Source organism: Meleagris gallopavo, chromosome 1 (genome assembly GCF_905368555.1).
Source record: "Meleagris gallopavo chromosome 1, MGAL_WU_HG_1.1, whole genome shotgun sequence".
In the NCBI taxonomy this organism is placed as follows: Eukaryota; Metazoa; Chordata; class Aves; order Galliformes; family Phasianidae; genus Meleagris; species Meleagris gallopavo.
Window position 1 is genome coordinate 63508600 of NC_139404.1, and position 19520 is coordinate 63528119.

Consider the following 19520-nt stretch of genomic DNA (forward strand, 5'->3'; position numbering starts at 1 on the left):
AGAGGTGAAAAACTGCCCTTCATTGCTGATTTCAGTATATACTTTAAAAGCCTACCAGCAATCTGCTATGAGAGAACTAATTCAGGGAACCGAGTACATACAGTATTCCCCAAAATATTTTTATTGTCTTTCAGAATGAGCTTGTACTCAGCTTCTTCCTGAATTGGTCCAAACATACATTGGCAGAAAAAGCATCATCTGTGACATCAGGTATGTGGATTACCAGTCTTATCTGTTTTCTAAGAACGAATTCATGAGTAATATTGAATACAGTAATGCAGAGGTGAGTAAAGTGTTTAATGTCACAATATATTTTTAAGATGTACAGATAATCAACAAATATTTCCTGACTTCTCAAAGTCTCTGAAAATGTTTTACTGATGTGACCTGTAGCTTGCTTTGACTTTGGCATATTCTGCTCAGCCTCGCTTCAATTCTTTTTGAATAAACATGCCTATATGCAAAGTAAACATTTATTCAGACAGACTGTGGCAGGCTTCTTGTTTTACAAAACAAAAGTTTCGGAGAAGGTTCCGAAGGAAAGGATTTGAGTCATGACAAAGCACAGTGTGTACTTGGACAGGAAAAGAAAATCAATGGTGACTTTAAAAGTCATTTTTAGAATGAGTGGAGCAGATGAATAACAAAACATTATGTTAATGCCTAGGCATACATTATTGATGATTGTGGTAATTCACTTCTTACTAAGTGACATTCTGCATTGTTCCCATAATGCTTAACCTATTTCTCACTTCTGTGCAACACCTAATTTAATCTAATCTCTGGCAGTACAGCATTAAGAGCCAAAGCATAGGCTATATAGAGTAAATGTTTGTTCTCTTACACTGCACTAGTTCTGAAAATAAACTTCAGCAATCAATTTTCAGGCAAAATAAAATCTTGCAATTCAGCTGCTTTGTGATTCAAGTGACAGAAAGTTTCCAAGGATGACCAGTTACCCACTTTTCAGAAAGTAGCTCCGCATATTTAGTTTACATGTCAATTTATTCTCTGTAAAGACAGGGGCTTTATTAACTCCTTTGCTGAGACCATTTTTTTTAATTCATTAGAACAAAATAATCTCCATCCTATCTTCTCAGCCTTTGGAAGACTTCCTCTGTTCAGAGTTCAATTGATTAGGATATGCTATTATCATATTAAATCCATTATGACTACTGGAAATCACTAATGATTGTTCTAACTTGTACAAAAGAATGAGAGGATAATGCAAAGATGGCCTAGGTATTAGGAATATAGAGATGAATCTCATCATTGAATCTTATCTTGGATCAGAAAATCCAAACTGGAATTCAAATGTAACATGAAATCTGAGTCTATAGGCTACCGTTCTCTACAGACTCTTCAACCAGAGTTGTAGGCATGTAGGAGTGAACTGAAGCATAAAAGAGTTTAAGCCTGAGGTCTTTAGAGGGATTTTGACATTTCAGTAAGATTTAGTTCCTAATTACTACAGAGAATCTGGGTATAAGTATCTTGTGCAAAAAGCATGAAATCAGTCTTCAATAAAGTTGCAAAATAAATAAGTCTCATATATCTTAACAGCGGTGTCCTGAGACAATATAGTCGAAAAGGTGAGCCCTTTTTTCAGTTATCAATGGCATCAAAATCAGACAACAGAATAAAGAAACAAAGGTAAGAACGTGATTAGTGAGTGTTTGATGAAAGCTGTGTGACAGATAACCTAATCTGCTGATTCACTATGAACTCAGTGGCCCTGTTAGGTAAAGGTCAGTACACGGTCAGAAGAGATTAATGTAGTGTAGCTACAGAGGTGCTTTATTCCTACTCGGAAGCTCTGCCTTTTAAAGTTTGGACTCATTCATTCTAAGTTCAGGACAAAGGCATTGTTTAACAGAAAAAAAAATCTTCCTTTGTACTATGAATGAATTGCTGACATTTATTAATAGAATGCCAGAAGTGTACCAAGTCCAAACCAGGGCCCAATCAGTTTAAATTCTGTAGAAACAAATATCAAGAATTTGGGGCTGAGTTGCTTTGGGTATGGCACCAATTCTGGTCAGCAAGGAAGGGACTGCACTCAGTGCAGAGCTGAGTACAACTGGCATGAACTGGAATGAACTGTGGAAAGAGATGAGCTCAGCTGAGTATGAGTTAGGTTGGCAATGAGACCACCAGCCGTGCACTGCTAATTAGCCATTTGAAATGATTTCATACATGTTACTCTACGCTTTGCCCCTTGTCCTTGGAGTTACCTAGCTGGCATTACCCCAGCTAGCTAAATGACTTAGATCTATAACTATAACTTAGATCTTAGATATTCAACACACTATTACAGTCCATCCTTTGAGTAAGAGAAGACGTGAGTCCATCAAAGGCAGGAGCTTGGTGATCAAGCCAAGCTGCCGTATACCATACAAGGAGTTGCTGAGAAGGACACAGTTGCTCCTAGGGGCTCATGTTTGCTAAGATTACCCTGAAACACTCGATTTGAAAGAAAGCCCTTTAGAAATTGTGTTAGTTGAGCTGGAGTGGGAAATAATTTCACTGAGCCTTCAGGAAAAAGGCAGTCTCCATGAAAACAGTGCATCCTTCACCCAGAGATTTTGTTCCTTTATGAGCTTATAAGCACCTTATTTTTACCTATTTTGAAGAATAACTCAGGTTTAATATGGCTTTAGTACAGGCTGCAGCTTTCCATGAGCCTGCTGATTTCTCTCTCAACCTTTACACAAGCAAATGATTAGTCTTTTAGTTAGGATCAATGTAAAACAAAGCCAATGCCCAGTAGAAGCAGGTTATGAATTTTGATCAAGATAGCATCCTTCTTTTATACAGCTTTAATTTTCAAATGTTGTAGGTAATTACACTTACTAAAGTAAAATAAAAATTTAAATTTATGAATTTGTACTGTGCTCCTAGCAATGAAGAGATTAAAAATCAGTGCTAAATCTACTGTGACATGAATACTGATTCAGTATTCCCAATGGAACAGATTCTGAATTGCACTGAATATCGTCAGCATTTCATTATACCAAGCACACTGCATGGGAGTGAGAGCAGATATCAGGAATGACTTCACAGACATACATTTTTAATATGTCCCTTTGAAAAAAAAAGGAAAAGGAAGAAACAAAATCTATCATTTCTTTTTTTTTTTTTTTATGTCAAACAATGTTTCTTATTTTTCTTCTCTAGAATATTTATCTCCTGAAAATATGGTAATTGAGATTGTTTTGCCAAAGTTATGAAATTAAGAAGTTTTTGCAATTGGTTGTAACAGTTCACAACCCTGGTACAGTTCTGGTAGGTACGATCAGTGTTGCGTGTACGTAGTGGATTTCTGTCCACCTAAGTGCAGTGGAGAAATGGCTTTATGTCCTTCCAAAGCAAGATCCAAGCTTTTAAAAAATCAAAATGTACCATATGGCTCTCCATGGAAATTCCTAGTCCTTGTGAATGCTCTCTCAGGAGAGTAGCCTATTATGTTCATCCTATATACAGTTTTCTAATCTGCTCCAGTTGCTCATTCTCAGCATAAAGCTTTTGCCACAAGTTACATTCCTATTTTAGTTGGATATAGGCTGGTTTGCTGGCCATAAGCACCCCTTGTTGGCTAAGAGGACGAAAGCTGTGACATTTTGTTAATTAAGATTGCCATTTTCTTTGTAGTCCACAAATGAAATGCAATGTATTAAATTATTTTTTCCCTATTGATTTCATCAGTTTTCCATGAAACATCTTCCTCACTACTATTTCTTATACAGTGTGGAAAGCCTAATGCAGATCTTGTTTTAAAATGCTTCTAATAGAAACATTGCACAAAATATTTAGAGAAAGTTCTCCATTGTTCTAGAAAAAATTGCTTAGATGAAGAATGACACAACTGATTATTGTGAAGATCATTCCACTTTCCATGGAAATAAAATTTTAACACCAATTTCCTTAATTTTTACATCCAAAAAGAAGAATAAGCCCACAGTTTTCCAGAGTTTATGTTCTGTGATGAAAGACATTATAAACTGGCACAGTGTTTGAGTTTCTCTGCAGTGGGGATTGGCAGCTAGCACTCGTGAGTGCTGGGGCATGCAGACACCAGTGATATAAAAAAATGTTACAAACCCAGCTCTGTTGGCACTCCAACTTCACGGTCCTCATTTGATATGTGACAAGTTTTCCACTGACACCTGTGAGTGAAGAATCAGTCCCTGGGAGGAAAATCTTGCTTCAGCTGAAGTCAGTGAAGCTTTATCCCGCATCTACATCAGACTGGCATTTGGTCCTTGCATATAATGGAGTGCAAGTAGAGCGTGACGGTTCCTAAAAATGCAAGTCTCAGCTCAAGTCCATCTGCCAAAGCTGGACAGACTGGAAGTAATTATTGTATGTGTATTTTATTATCATTTAAAGCTAAAACCACCTAGACTTCAAAAAGGTTATGACTTAGCACTGTAAGTATGAAAAAATAAACTACTACATCTGAGTCTCACGAATAGAAACTGTCTATTATGAAACACAAGCTATAGATATTTCTTCAGTGTTTATCAGTTTTCTTGCATTTTGCTTTTTTTTTCGTTAAAAATATTTTGGTAATACCCATAACCATACTGTCTGTTTAACAACTAGAGTTGCATTTTCATTGCCCATGATTTTCATTATTTTCAACTTGGTTAGAAATTATTTACATTTGTTTTTTCCTAAGTGAAATTGCCAGCCCCCACAGAAGAGATCCTTCATTGGATATAAACACTCAGCTGTGGTTGCGCTGATAGGAGAGAAAAGGCAAAATTCAAATGACGTAATTCAGCCTCTGAGCTCTGTTGCTCTTGCTAAACTGCTCAGGATGACCCACAACAATTCACAAAATTAACAGAGCCCCTCAAGCCCCTTAGATTAAAGCACAACTTCCTGGCATTACAGTCTTTATTGCTCTAAGATTCTAAGTTTCCTATTGCAGTTTAATGGTAGAAGTCCACAGAACTTCTTTTAAAAATGGCGACACCCACAACATAGCATGGCAGGGGCTGAGGGAGGGGAATGATCTTTTTGTGGGCTTTTTGTTACCCTGGGGGAAAAAAAAAAGGAAAAAAAAAAAAAAAAAGCATCATTTTCTGTTTCGAGCAGTTTTCCTCACTTTCCTTATTCCTCACTGTCCTGCTTTGCATACAACAAATGAAATAAGGTGCAGTGTAGTTAAGTGATTTGTCACAGCTCATAGGGGAGAATAACAAATGAAGGGCTGCACCTCAGTCTTCTAAGTCCTGGCTCAGTGATTTCTTCATAACATTTCAATTCTTCAAAAGTCTGTTTCAGGCCCTTCTTTAATTAGGGTGTGATTAAAAATGCATTTTTTAGTCTCCAAAGGGAAGAAGCTGGAGATGGTTTTTTATTCTAAAATTCCAGTCGAAACATCAGAAACTCAGAAATGTTGATATCCAGACCGCATGGAAAAAAATATACTATGGCAATTGTATGTTCCCACTGTTATTTTTAATTAATTTGAATTCCTTTCCTTAGGATAAATAGCAGTTGCACTTGCTCCTGGCTGTCAATAGTATGCTACAGCACTGTAATTCTATCTGCTTAGCAGTTATTTTAGCCTCTGTTCACTCCAGAGGTTACACATTTAGTTTATTCTCATCGTAGCTTATTTTTCACAACTTCCCCTCTGCTGCTTCCTCTGCTGAATAACAGAGTGAAGGCTGAGAAAAGAGGTTTTGATTTCTTACCCTCACGACCCCGGCTGTAACAGCTCTGGTGCACATGTGGAAAAGAGAGACAGAGAGTGCAAAGGAGTGCACAGGTGTCTGCTGAGACTGAAAGGCAGATATGAGAATCCTGTCTGCTACTGAGGATGAACAGTCCTGATGCTCTCTAAAACACCTCTTTTTGCAGGCGCATAACCTTTGTGTGTGATGGCAGTTCTTTCATGCTCACCATCCTTTCTCATTCCCTTCTCTTTTAGTAAGATAAGAATTAATTGGTGCTGATTGTTTTGTCTTATTTGCCTTGTGGTGAGTTTAAGGCTGGTGCTTTATTGGCTGATCCCAAGACACGTGCAGGGGAGCAGCACTTTATGTTTGAGGTCTTCAGGTGAGGTACATTTTTAATAGGGAGGAAGGCAGAACAGAGCCCAGCTCCTTCAAGATCACTGTTTGTAAAGTTAGCAGGATTAAGTTCTTATTTTTCCATCTAAAGTAAATATAAAATACTGAACGCAACACAGACTTGGTCTAATTAAATGAATCTCTGTTTGTGCAAGTAGAAATAGGCCAGTTCATATAGGCCATGTCTGGCCTGCCACAGTGTGGGGAGAGCCCTGAGCTTTAAAACAAACTGGCTCATGTCCCCCAGGCTCACCGTTAGCACTGCAGGATAAGATGGTCAGAGAGATACCTACAAGCAGCTACTGTGTTCACTATTATCTAGTTTACTATGGTAAAACCATCATTATTTTCTGCTTTTTCTCTGTGGGTTGGGTAAGCAACATGCCCCAGTTTAAGAACACACCTTTTTGGCAGTGAAGACAGGTGGCTTAATGCTTCCAACAGAAAGAATGAACAGGATATGCTTAATCATTTATTTCATATTTTGAGCCTGATCCTTCTTGCTTAGGAGCTAGAAAATGTTTTTCTCAGTGGAAATTGAGTCAAACTCCGTAAATTAATTTTAGTAGAAATTCTATGAAAGGAGTGGGTTACTTGTAAAACAGCCTGGAACAAGAGAAAAAATAAGGAAGGTAGAATTTAAATCTGTGAGATACAAAAGTTGTTATTGTAAATCTGCAAACGTTTTGACACTGATCTGGAAACTTGCATTTGTGTGGGGTTTTTTGTTTGTTTTTGTTTTTGTTTTATTTTGTTTTCTGCTGGGAACAGGAAAAAAAAAAACAGATGGAAAAATTGCAACAATACAGATTAGTATAATAACAATTAAAAAAAAAATCCAGAATTAATTTTAACACAAAAATAAATTTCCCAATGAAATTCAGATTGATGGCTGTCAGAAAACAAAAATCCCACTGTCAGTGTATAAAGAAGCAAGAAGATGAGCACTGCATGTCAGACCATTCTCTTCATCCCACTCTCTGACAGTGTTTTCTAATTTCAATGCTAATTTAAGCAGGCAGTGTTTTGTTGTATGTATTAGTTCATGAATTCTGTGATATGTTAAACATCTGCTTCCACTAAACTGTTTACAAAAAAATCAAACTGTTTGGTTTTAGGTCCTCAGTCAAATGATGGTACACCTGGAGTACAGTTAGTCATATCCTACGAGGACACTCGTCTGACAGTGATGTTGAAACACATGAGGAACATTGTAAGTATTTTCATCATAATCTGTAACTCTTAACCCTTTGACTTTTTCACAGTACTGTGAAAACATTAATCCTCAAACAGAATTTCTGATATAAATAATTTTAACTCATAATTATGATGATATTTCTTTATCATTTTTTAACACGGTCTTCCTTAGCTCTTGCTCAGTATTGTTGTAAGTATGGGACCTGTGTAGAAATCACGTCCGCCTAACGGCCAGCAATGACCTTTTCCAGGCCATATACAAAACCAATTCAGATGCCTGTTGGCCCTTCCAGCTGACACATTTTGATAGGAGTTAGGTATGTGACATCATGCAGCATCACAACCCTTTGTAGGACATCATCTTGGTACTATTGATTATCCAAACACTTCTTTCAAGCCCCAAAGAACTGGACTACAAGCAGGGAACAGGTCAATAGAGGAAGTAGTGGAGTACTTTAAGAAGCAATGTCTCCTGATACTGTGATGCTCATCTCTATAACACACTGGCTTGAGGTTAAGTGGGAAATACCGCCCATTCTTGGAGCCACGGTATGCAAAGAGAAAGCTGGCAGAGCTCCCTCAACACAAGGTAGGTAAAACTGTTTGATGAGAATATCATGAGAGATCTAGCTGGATCTCTCAGCTGAGGCAATGTGTCTGCTATTTTGTCATGAGTTCAGCCACCTGGATGTGCTCTGGAATTCCTGGTTGCTCAAGTTTCAAGTAATGGCAATGGCAAAGAGATAGCTAGACTATCTTTGTCTAGCTGGAAGATTGAAGTGCTTCTGAATTGCTGCAGGCTCTTAATGCATACATTTATACTGTCTCTATCTCAGACTGGATTGCAATTGCTTTTCATAAATGAGGCCAAACTAAGGAATGTATATGGACCAGATGATACTAAAATAGGGCTGAATATTTATTTGATTATATGTCACAGAATGACAGAATTGTAGGGGTTGGAAGATCATCTAGTCCAATCCCTCAGTTAAAGCAGTTTCCCTATGGTACTTACACAAGAAGCATCCAGGAGGGTCTTGAATATCTCCAGAGAAGGAACCTCTCTGGGCAGCCTGTGCCAGTGCTCTATCATCCTCACAGTAAACAAATTTTTCCTCACATTCATGTGGAACTTCCTTTGTACCAGCCTATGCCCATTGCCCCTTGTTCTGTTGCTGGGCACCACGGAAAAGAAGCTGGCCTCATCCATGTCACTTATCTGTAAGTCTTCTAAAGATATCCCCTGAGTCTTCTCCAGGCTGAACAGCCCCAGGTCTCTCAACCTTTCTCCATAAGGGAGATGCCCCAGGCCTCTCATCATTTTGGCTGTCCACTGGACTATCTGAGAAATTGCCTCTCCTTTTTGAACGGAGGAGCCCAGAACTGGGCACAGTATTCCAGATATGGCTTCACCAGGGCAGAGTAGAGAGCGAGGATCACCTCCCTTGACCTGCTGGCCATGCTCTTTTTAATGCACCCCAGAATACCATTGGCCTTCTTGGCCACAAAGACACACTACAGGCTTGCGTCCAAACTATTATCCACAAGGACACCCACATCCTTCTCTGCAGAGCTCCCTTCCAGCAGGTCAACCCTCAACCTGTACTGATACATGCAGTCACATGAGGCTTACATAGCTTCAACTGTTCTCCATTTGCCCCTCCAGCTTCTGATCTGCAATTCAAGCATATTCATTTTGGTCTGTAACACATGCAAGTAAATCTTCAATCTTGAAACATTTTTTTGTTTCCCATGTGCCACCTTGACAGGTGAGATAAGCTTCTGCTGGTCCAGGTCATATGAGCTTTACCTTTTGGATTTAACTTAAAACCTCCTTTATGTTTTTTCTTTTGCACTTTCAAACACTAAATAACAGTGATAGGCTTCTAGTTGGTGGAAGGAGAATATTGAAATGATTGTTGTGTCCATGTTGTTACCATGAGTTCAGGCAGGTAATGTGGAGATGTATGCAAGCAGAGCTACAGATGTTGGAAGAAGTCATTTTGCTTGTTTCTGGCTCCTGTGTTCTTTAACTTCGAAAGTTCCAGTCATTGAATTAAGTTAGAATAAATTATAGCGTAGATGGCTGTGCATGGCAAAACTGAAATCCAAAGTTCTGGCCACTTTAGTGAAAGGGACAATACAAATTTAAATGGGCTTCTGGCTTTTGGAGGTAGTTGATGTAAATTAAATCCTTTTCAGTGAGTTTGCAGAGAACTGGTAGGAGTCCAATTCAGTAAGACCAGAAATGATTCATGGCTTGAAAACAAGGTCACTGTTGTTGCAGCCTAACTTAGGCAGTCATGTTTTTAAATCCTGGACTTCTGATTCCTTCCTTCCATACAGCCATCCGCTATGGTGCTTTGGGGTGCTGTGATACTGGACTGCCTTCAAACTAGCAAACTATTAAGGAAAGGTTATTAGGTTCTTTATCCCATTCGTTATCTTCACGGCATTCCAGTTGTATAGATCAATTTCTCTGACATGCTTACTTTTCTTTTTCCTTAATTTTTCCCTTTTTTTTTTTTTCCTAACTGATCAAGGATTTTAAAAGTATGCCAAGATCATGTCTTATTCAATACATGTTAAAGTTATTTAAGGTACATTCAATCTTTTGCAGACTCTCATTAATTTTTTTAGCAGTTCATCTTTGCAATCTTGTTTTGTTTTGGAATTTATAGTAAATAATTTGAGTGTCTCTTCTTTGTTTACTTACCACTTTATAGAGATTTTATGATGTGTTCAGATGTGAAAATTATTGTAATGGGCCAAATTAATCCCAAATATAGCTTCATGGAACTGACAAGGAGTTGTGATGCAGCATTCTGATCCATGTAAATGTGTTTCATTTATTATTTATGGGTGGATAGTTCTACAGATTTTAATAGCTATAGATCCTGTTGTGTAAATTCTATATTTATATATGATGCACAAGATAATCCCTAAGGAGCTGGTGTTGTTTATAGCCATTTTCAAATGTCACATATTTTCTTTACAGAAGGAAGTCAAAAGGGTGCTTTGCAGGATTTTTCATGAAGCTATCCCCATTCATGTGGGAAAGAAAATGCCATACCACTTGAGAGCATTGATCTGGTGCAGATATGCCAGGGGACAGTCTAATGTAGGTGCATATGTGTATTCCATACAGCAGGCACTTTTAGTCTGATGCATCCACATGTGCTGGATCTGCTGCATATCTACAAGTTATCCACCACTAGGCCTGCTTCCAAGCATCCTCTTCTGACTCACACCGACATTACAGTCATACGTTATGAAAGACAGTCCTTGAAGAAAACCCATTTAAAAATACTTTGAAGACCAGTAATGGAGTAGAATAGCCACAGTTTTCAAATACAGAAAAGCCATGATAATACAATAATACAATTTTCCAAACATGTTTATTACATAATTTTAATTCAGCCTCTTGGACCATTATTTGCATGTGTGAAATGCAGACCATGCAATACTGTACTTTATGTATAGGCCATGGAGGCAATATTGTTTCAATAAAATCAAGCTGAGTTGGAAAGAAACAGTGATGTACCAATGACCTGGAGATGTCATATGGAGATACTGGGAGATTTTGCCTCTGAGTCTCAGAAGATGTGGCAGCAGAAGTGGATGAAACAAGGTTAGCTTCTTACACAAACACAATAATACAGTACCTTGCACAATGCTCTAAGTAGTCTAAGGGAGAAGATACAGGATCCAGGGTGAGGTTTGTCTGCTAGGAGTGAGAAAAATCCAACTGTGGCAGGCTCATACCAAAGAGTGGCAGCAGTCAAGAGCAGGAGCACTGGGAGGGTACTAGGAAGAATGCTTATGACGCAAGATGAAAGGCATGACCTCCCATATCTGCAAAGAAGCTGTGGAAGTGGATTTACGAACACTGGAGATATGCAAGTGTTGATCTTGAACCATCCACTTCCATTTATGTACATTAACCAGAACAGAAAATGGAGAATATAAAGATTATAACAGAACTTAGAGCAGAGTATGGGCTAGCTTAGTACTGCCTAAGCCAGAAACAGCCAGGCTAACTGCAGCTATGCTGATGGACTTGTTTGTCTATTCAAAAAAGGACACCAGAGGAAAAGAAGTAGCACTTTCTGAAATTCAGAGAAGGGTTGTTTAATATATTTCTTTTTGTACTTCATAGAGATCCAGAAGGCAACAGTGGTTGAGCATTGGCTCATAAGAAAGTGTGTGTTGTCTGTTGATTTCATTGCCATGACTTCAGGCATGCCCGGTTTTTCCAGATAAGCAGCTAAACTTTCAGTCCTCAGTGCTAAACATTTTTGCCCACAACTTCTTGTGGACAGAAAAACTCCTTAGGGGTAGTGGGGAGGAGAAACAAAGCCAACATATCATGAACTTCATGCCAATAAGTGTAAAATGCTACCAGAATTTAGGAAAGCATGTATGGATGATGAATTCAGAACCAATTTTACAGAGAGAACATTTTCTGAAATTAAAATAAATTCCTACAGTACTTTCCAAAACTACTTCCAGCATTCCTTCTTTAGAAGTTCTGAGGCTGTCATGAACTGCTCGTGGTGATTAATGATTCTGCGATAGCTGATATATGCGTGATGAATTAGTAATCAGCTTTAAGCTTTAACAGACATCCAGCCTCTTTCCATTTTGTGTCCTACGCTATCCAAGTGTAAATTGCTTCCAAAAACATTTCTGAAACGTGATAGTGGAAGTGCTATGAGAAGAAATGTGAGAGCCAAGCTTTCCCTAAATAAGGGGAGTGAAATCAATTTCTGAACCTGCAGGTGTAGAGCTATAGGGAAGTTCCCAAAGAAAACACAAGTAGATGCTTCACTGCCTTTGCTGGGCTTTGGCATCAGCTTGAACTGAGTAAGGAACAGGAATTCTTTTTCCGTCAATTTTGGTTTCCATAATTCCCCTTGTGGATCCACTAATATTTACACTTTATGAGCAAGTTTGCTGATGGTACTAAACTGGGAAGAGCTAGACAAATTAGAAAGCTGAGTAATTGCCAATCGCATGAAGTTGAACAAGAGCAAGTGCCAAATTCTGCAGCTGGGAAGGGGCAACTCTGGCTATAGGTACAGACTGGGAATGAGACACTTGTCTTGCTGCTATGTTTGTCCCCTCAAAAGTAATGCTTCGTATTTATTTATATGGAGGCTACAACAGATACAAAGAGCACAATAACACTATTTGACAGAGCAAATTCTCAGCTACAAAACAGTTTTTCAATTCACTACCATTAGCTATGCATTTTTGCTACGCTTGTAGAAATCTGCATCAGTGGATGTGACCCACTGTTTCACAGCTGCTATGATGGCATCATTGTTAGGAACATGTTGCCCACATAGCCCATCTATCATTGGCCCAAACAGATGAAAGTTAGAAGGTGATAAATCTGGACTATATGGTGGATGTCGTAGGACAGTCTAACTAAGATTGGCAATATACTTCACGATCTTCAAACTTGTATAGGGACCTGACATTATCATCTTGCAAGAAAAAGGTTTTCTTCCTCTCTGGCCTGACTCTAGAAGTTCAAGCTTTCATCTTTGTCAGTGTTCTGATGTGGTGGTCAGAGTTGATGGTTTGTCCATATTCTAGGAAATCCAGAAGGATCACCCCTATCCTATCCCAAAAGACAGTGCCCACTTTACCCACTGAGAACTGTATCTTGAGCCTTTTATTTAATTCTCATGTAACCACACCTCAGACTGTTGTTTTGACTCCGGCTCATAGTGCTGACATCACATCTCATCACCAGTAATGGTGCAACCCAGGAAACTGTCACCTTCAGCCTTGTATTGGTTCAATAGGTCCTGAGAAATTTGCATTCTTTCTCTTCTTGTGTGAGAATTCATGGGATGCGCCTGGCACAAAAATCTGTGATATTCCAACATTGCCAGCATCATTTCCAGTGCATTGAAAACAATATTTAGCTATCCCTAATGTGGCTTGTCTTTCACATCCCTGTCAACACTGACGAAATGCATCACCTACTGCCTCGCTGTGTTCACATCCAATTCTTTGTCTCCATAAATGTTCAGCAAGCATCAGCGGGTGTCATTTTTTCCATAAGGAGGAATTCAGTGGCACACCTTTGCTTCATATACACTTCCATGTCAGATGTCATTTTGTCAGATTGCCATATGCATTTTGTCTGCTTCCATCTGTTGCACAGCAACAAAATGTAGTGGGATACTGGTGGGAAGATTCAGTCTCTGCTGCCATACCACCAACATCCACCTCTAATGTTGTCGGTCAACATAATACAAGAGGCATTACTTTTAGAGCAGCCCTTGTAGATTTAAATGGAGAATATGTTACATACCAGCAATGCAATGCCTGTCAATTAAATAAAAAGCAACGTTACATACACCCCTTTCACAATATTATGAATATTTCCCGCTTTCTTTACCAAGGCCCACAGATTACCAGCAGGGATAGGGAATATGTTTCATGGTTAAGCAAAGCCTACCAGTCATCCACCAGTGGAAAACAAGTAGAAAAAAATCCCTCTGAGATGAACAAAAGTTATTCAGAATGTATTGGTAAGAGAATGAAATGAGAAATTTGGCAGATGTGGGAAAGTAAGACATACACATGGTGCTCTTCAGTGATTTTTGCAGAAAAGCAAAAGAGCCATGAAAAGAAAGTTTTTGTTCTAACTTCAGCTTATAAAGTAATTCGATTTAATTTTGTGTTCATAGAAAGTACTTTAAAAATGAATACAAATTAGTTTAGGCAAACATGTTCTCTTTTGGACTGAAAATTAGCAGAATATCTATAAACAAAGGCTATTACTCAGCAGTAGTTGAAATAGGGAAGAGTTGAGATATGATTTTGTGGTCCAGAAATCACTTTTGGGTTCCAACATATTTGTTATAGAAGGTTTTTGACAAATTTGTTGTATGGAAAGTTATGTTATCACTTATTGTAAACCCTTTAATCTGTCACAGACACTGCACTGCCTTAACTCTAAATTCTGATTTCTAGTTTTTCAGTAATTCCCTATACAGCTAATCTGTTTTGAATCAACTAAAAAGAATGAGTTTTGTTTAACAATAGGAGTGATCCAGGAGATGAAGGCGAACGTAAATTAAATTTGCCATTGGGTGCAAATGAAGAAAACATTGCAAATAATAATAGAGATGGAGCAAGATCAAGTGAATAAAAGTAATTTACAGAACAACACAAGTAGCTTGGGCAAATGAAAACTATTTCTTCAGGGAGATATGGATCTATTTCCTGTTATAATGTGAAATAAAACAAGCAAATGGTGGGACATGAGGTTGCTAGGAGAGATGCCAATGAGAAAGGTCAGATCCTGGCATTATGATGCAGAAATTAAGTAGTTTATCTTTATAAGGCATTGATGCTAGTATATTGCTCTCAGGAAGCTTTTTAATAACTAGAATTCAAGTTCAAAAACAGTTCTCAGTAGGATTTCTTGGAAATGATTTATACTTCAAGAGTGACGTATTGTTACTAAAACTTAGTTGAGAACTAACAAGAACACACATCAACTGTACAAATATTTAATGGAGAATACAGCAAGGTTCAAGAGGAATTATTTAGGATGTTGAGCAAGACTTTAAGTAGAGGTAATGAGAAGTAACTAAGGAGCAGAAATTGCACACATCATATAACAAAATGGTTTCTTACAGAAGGAGGGTGCAAGCTGTAGAATAATTTCCCAAAGAAAAGTGGAGGGGGGTCTGTACAGTCTCAGAAATTAAAAGTAGTCTGGTTCAGGCACATAATGCAGTTACCATTTCTTTATGCATTTTACATTCATCTCTGCTAGAGAGGAGGAGAGAAAATAATATGAATGTGAGAGAAAGAAACTGAACAACAGCATTTATGTGGGTTTCTTTTCTGAAAGGCTAATTTCTTTTATACTCTCTAAGAGCCAACAGTTAAGAAATTCTGGGATCTGTATTTCTAAGGGTCCAATGTAGATCCCTATATCTCAGCCAATCTTATAGACTCTTTAACTAAGTATTAATTGGGAAATTAGTTATTCCAAATGCAACAATAATACTGGGTGCAAAGAAGAAAATGCAAAGAAGAAATGCAACCTAGCAATTCTAGAACAAAAGGTTCAGAGAGAGATCTTTCCGTGAAATCTATTCTCTGCATTCTACATCCTGCATCAACATTGCTTGTACATGAATAATATAATCTTAAGACATGACTGAACTTTGATATTTTTTCATCTATGTGGGGAAAAAAAAGAACTTAAATGAGCTGAAGATAGCAGTGCAGCATGGGATTCGGGAATCTAGAACATATCAATTTTTTCTTTCAGAAAAAGAAAAAAAACCAACCCAAAACCTTTTTAATGATTATTGCTCAAATCTGTTACTGTGAGTAAATATAGTTAATACATTTGCACTTCAGGTTATGCAGTCACATTTATGTATTTATTTACTTACTTATTTATTGCAGTATTTGCAAGTTTTTGATACCCACGTGGTGCTAGTGACCATCCAGTAATCTAGTGCTGAGCATTGATGAACTATTACAGGGCCTCAGAGCCTCAGGAGCCAGACTTACACTTTGAGTAAGACGGATGGAGACACTCATAATTTTCTTTTCCGTTAATTCAGGAACATGTAAATGCACACAAAGCTGTATCATGACTTACTGGAGATATCTTCTAGCCCTACTTCTCTGCTACTGGCTGCAGACAGTTTAAAAGGCACTAGCCCATTTTACCTCACAATTACAGTTGTATGTCCACACTGACTCTTTCCCATTTCATTTGGAATTGTGTCTATCCTAATATACAGCTCTTTTTGGATTATCAAGAAGTCATTATTTTCAAACTGAACAGCAGCTACATCCCTGTTCTTTTCTTCACCTTTCTGAAACAGTTTGGTTCTGGTTTCTAAGCTTTCTAAGGTAATAAAGGCTTAGAAGCCTAGGAAACCCTTGTGACCTTCTGGATATCACAGTTTTCTTTACTTAATTCTAAGTGCAGTTAGATGAATTTTCCTCTCAAATGACTGAAGCAGATCAGAAGCATTTTGCATAGATCTTATGAAGCTTTTGGGAATCAGCCTGATTCTCTGAATCTGTCTTTCTCTTTGCAAGAAAAGAACTCTTGTTGTTAAATGTTTAACAAATATTTCTTCCTTTTAAAAAATACTACTACCTGTGTGCCAATTTGGATTTGGATTCAGTTTGAAATTAAGACACATACATATATTATATGATGGAGTTCAGTTGTCTGACTGTGAATATTGTGAACATCGTGAAGTATCTTCCTTGTGCTCCAGTGTCTGCTCAAGGAAGAGTGCCAGTTTTCCACAAAGCCTCTGTCACTTATCCTCCTCCAGATTACCTTCTGGCACCTGAGGTGACACAAAGCACAGGTATTTTGGAAACTAATCCTGATGAAAACCTATACTTCCATCTTGCTCTTTGAAGATTTAATGTGCAGGTCATTTTCCTGAACATAAAGGAGATGACGTACCAAGTCTCATCAGGCTCCCAGCCAACACTGTGAATGAGGAGGGCCTCACATGAGGCTTCTGTCATGTCTGCTCGTTTGTGCAGATATCTAAAACATCTTCTTTTTCTCAAATGTAGTCATACACCAAAGTGTGGGTGATTTAACCAAGCCAGCCTGGAAAAGATTAATCTGCTTCTTGCCTACCTTCTTGACAGCATTACAAAAAGCTACGTAGACTTTACTGAGTACTTACATCATAGCTCACATATATACTAGGGTATGTCAACATTTCAACTTCTTTGCCCAAAAATGGTGTCTTCATTTCAGAGCTGTAGCTGTGAACCTCTCCTTCTGCCTCAGTGACTGAAGGTTATTTTTTTCCCATTTGACAGCCAGGAGACCTTGGAGAGTGCTGGCTGGATGGCTGGTTCATTCTTTAGAGAGTTTGTGACTCACTACAGCTCTAGACCCTATTTTTGCCAGAGTGACTGCAATTCTCCCTCTTAGAAATACAGCACATCATCTTTTATTAAGAAGTAGGCTGCATGAGTCCATTTCCCTTCTACTCTACTACAATCAAAGCTGAACTGGAAAAACTGCACTTTTTTTTTTTTTTTTTTTTTTTCCAAAATACCTTATTTCACTTGAGGGAGAGAGGGCTGGAACAAACCACAGTAACAAAACCACTGCTTTTTCTTAAACTAACGGCATTTGCATTAGGCATAGTTTACCCACATGGTGCACTGACAGGCTGCATGCAGAACAGGCAGATTGAGGGGGATGCTGAAGGTATTGAGCTGCACAGTGTGCTCAGGATATATTTGGAGATTCAAATCAGAGACATGGATATAGCACCTTTGCATTTTTATCATAGTAAATGACAAAGCCATCTGGAGGCTTGCTTCACTGACACTACTAGAAGATTTCTGACAAGCAGAAAATACCTGCTCAATAAATGTCTTCCAGAATTCCCCTGAAACAACATTTATGTTCTTCTGAAATGATGCAAAGATATGCTAAATTGAGATCAATTTCATTTTTTGTTGTTGCTGTTGTTGCTTTGTCAGTGACCTCTATTGCAGTGTCCTCTGTCACAGTGTCTCTTCTGTTTATGTACATACCTGCATATCTGCATGAGATAAGAGTTAAGTCAGGAATAGGAATGAGGTTCCTTACAGAGAGATGGGCAAGAAATTTTGGCACCAGAAAATATAATAAAATAAAACTTACGTTGCAGAGCAGCAATTAAATGTTTTGAAATTTGGGGTGAAAATAAAGAGAGGATTGTGAAAAAATACCATATCTGTGTAATTACTTTGCCTGATTGGTTTTCTGTTTTGTTTTGCCAATAGTAGAGCATGTAGGGTGCACCATAGCAATATAATGGATTGTCTTCTTTTGTATTTATTTTTTAATTATTGAAAATATGGTTTTTGTTTTAGTATTCTTTGAAATAATGTATAAATATTTTGTGTTGGGAAAATGAGAAGTGTAGTAGCAGAGTAGACTACAGCTGTTCAGTGTTTTGAGATATGAAAGTCTCAAAGGAAAAGGAAGAAAGGGTCTTCAGTTCCATGTTAAAATTTATGAAGTAAAAACAGAACCTCTCATTCATGTAGTTTGTCCTCGAGTGTATATAGTACTGTTCTGTTTTGAAGGAACTTCTTGCTTTGTAATAGCATTATTTTAGTGCTGATTATTTTCTCAGATCTTTAAATTCAGAGATAGCCAAAGGGCATGTTATGTTTTTTTTTCTAAAGCAGAGGCTGTAGCTGCTATTAAAGCTGCAGCTTGCAAACACTTAACTTTTCCTTGGAAAGTTACATATGGACTTCACTTTGTCACTCAGAGAAAGACAGTGCAGCAATCCTTATGGCTCTTCTCCATTTCTTACTAGTTTTAATCTAGTCAACTCCTGTTTCATTCAAGTTGCTGCGTTACAAGACTAATTCTTCTGCAGTTTTTCTATTTAGTAATCCTCCTTGATTGCAAAATAATCAAGTCTACCTCATGTCTACATTTAATATATAAATATTTTGTTTTAGAGTTCCGAGGACTTTTTGCTATGGTAACATGGTTTTATTTAAGATGAAAGGATATCTTCATGTTAAATGTTAAGGAATATTCTGAGTACTTTCTTCACGATATAGTAAATAAATTCTGATGGCGGTGCATTAAGAGAAAAACACCACATGGAGGTAATAGATAGGAAAACTGAGAAAACTGAGTTGGAGCTACTGGACAAAAGGGAAGGATTTGTTTCCTTTCTTTTCATTTTGGGGAGAAGCTGAGATGGGAACATTTCTAAAGCCTGAATTATTTCTTTTTTTTTTTTTTTTTTTCACTGAAGAAGGGGAAAAGAGCAATTGAGATTTGAAAATGTCCAGGAAATTAATTTCAGAGGCAGAAAGGAAGTTATTTATAGAGGTGGAAAGGTGGCATTAGTTAATGCAAGTTACCTTTGATCATTTCTTTTTGTCAAGATAGTTGAAGGTGAAAAATGAAAAAAGAGAACAGCAGCTGAAGCTATCAAATCTTCAGGAGCCATCAATCTGTTTCACTCTGGGACTAAAGGTGGAAGAAAATACCTGCAAGTCTAACACTAAGAGAAACAGATGAAGTAATGTAAATTTGAGGCAGTAGTCACTGAAAAACTAAATTTGAAGTTACTTAGGAAGAGATGGTTTAAAAAAAATTACAATAGATTATCCCCAAAGTCAATTATTTTAACATTATAAAATTTTCCTTAAAATTCATATAAGTGAAGCCCAGTATTC

At 37.7% G+C, this 19520-nt stretch overlaps 1 protein-coding gene across 6 annotated transcripts in view; it reads left to right on the forward strand.

The window, feature by feature from the left end:
• Positions 1-19520, forward strand: part of PIK3C2G (phosphatidylinositol-4-phosphate 3-kinase catalytic subunit type 2 gamma) — a 290952-nt gene that overhangs the window by 257950 nt on the left and 13482 nt on the right. For all 6 annotated transcript variants that reach the window (XM_085230990.1, XM_085230979.1, XM_085231006.1 and 3 more), the window contains 2 exons: positions 135-210; positions 7205-7299. In XM_085230990.1, the coding sequence (XP_085087116.1) occupies positions 135-210; positions 7205-7299 (171 nt within the window). The remainder of the gene's footprint in view (positions 1-134; positions 211-7204; positions 7300-19520) is intronic.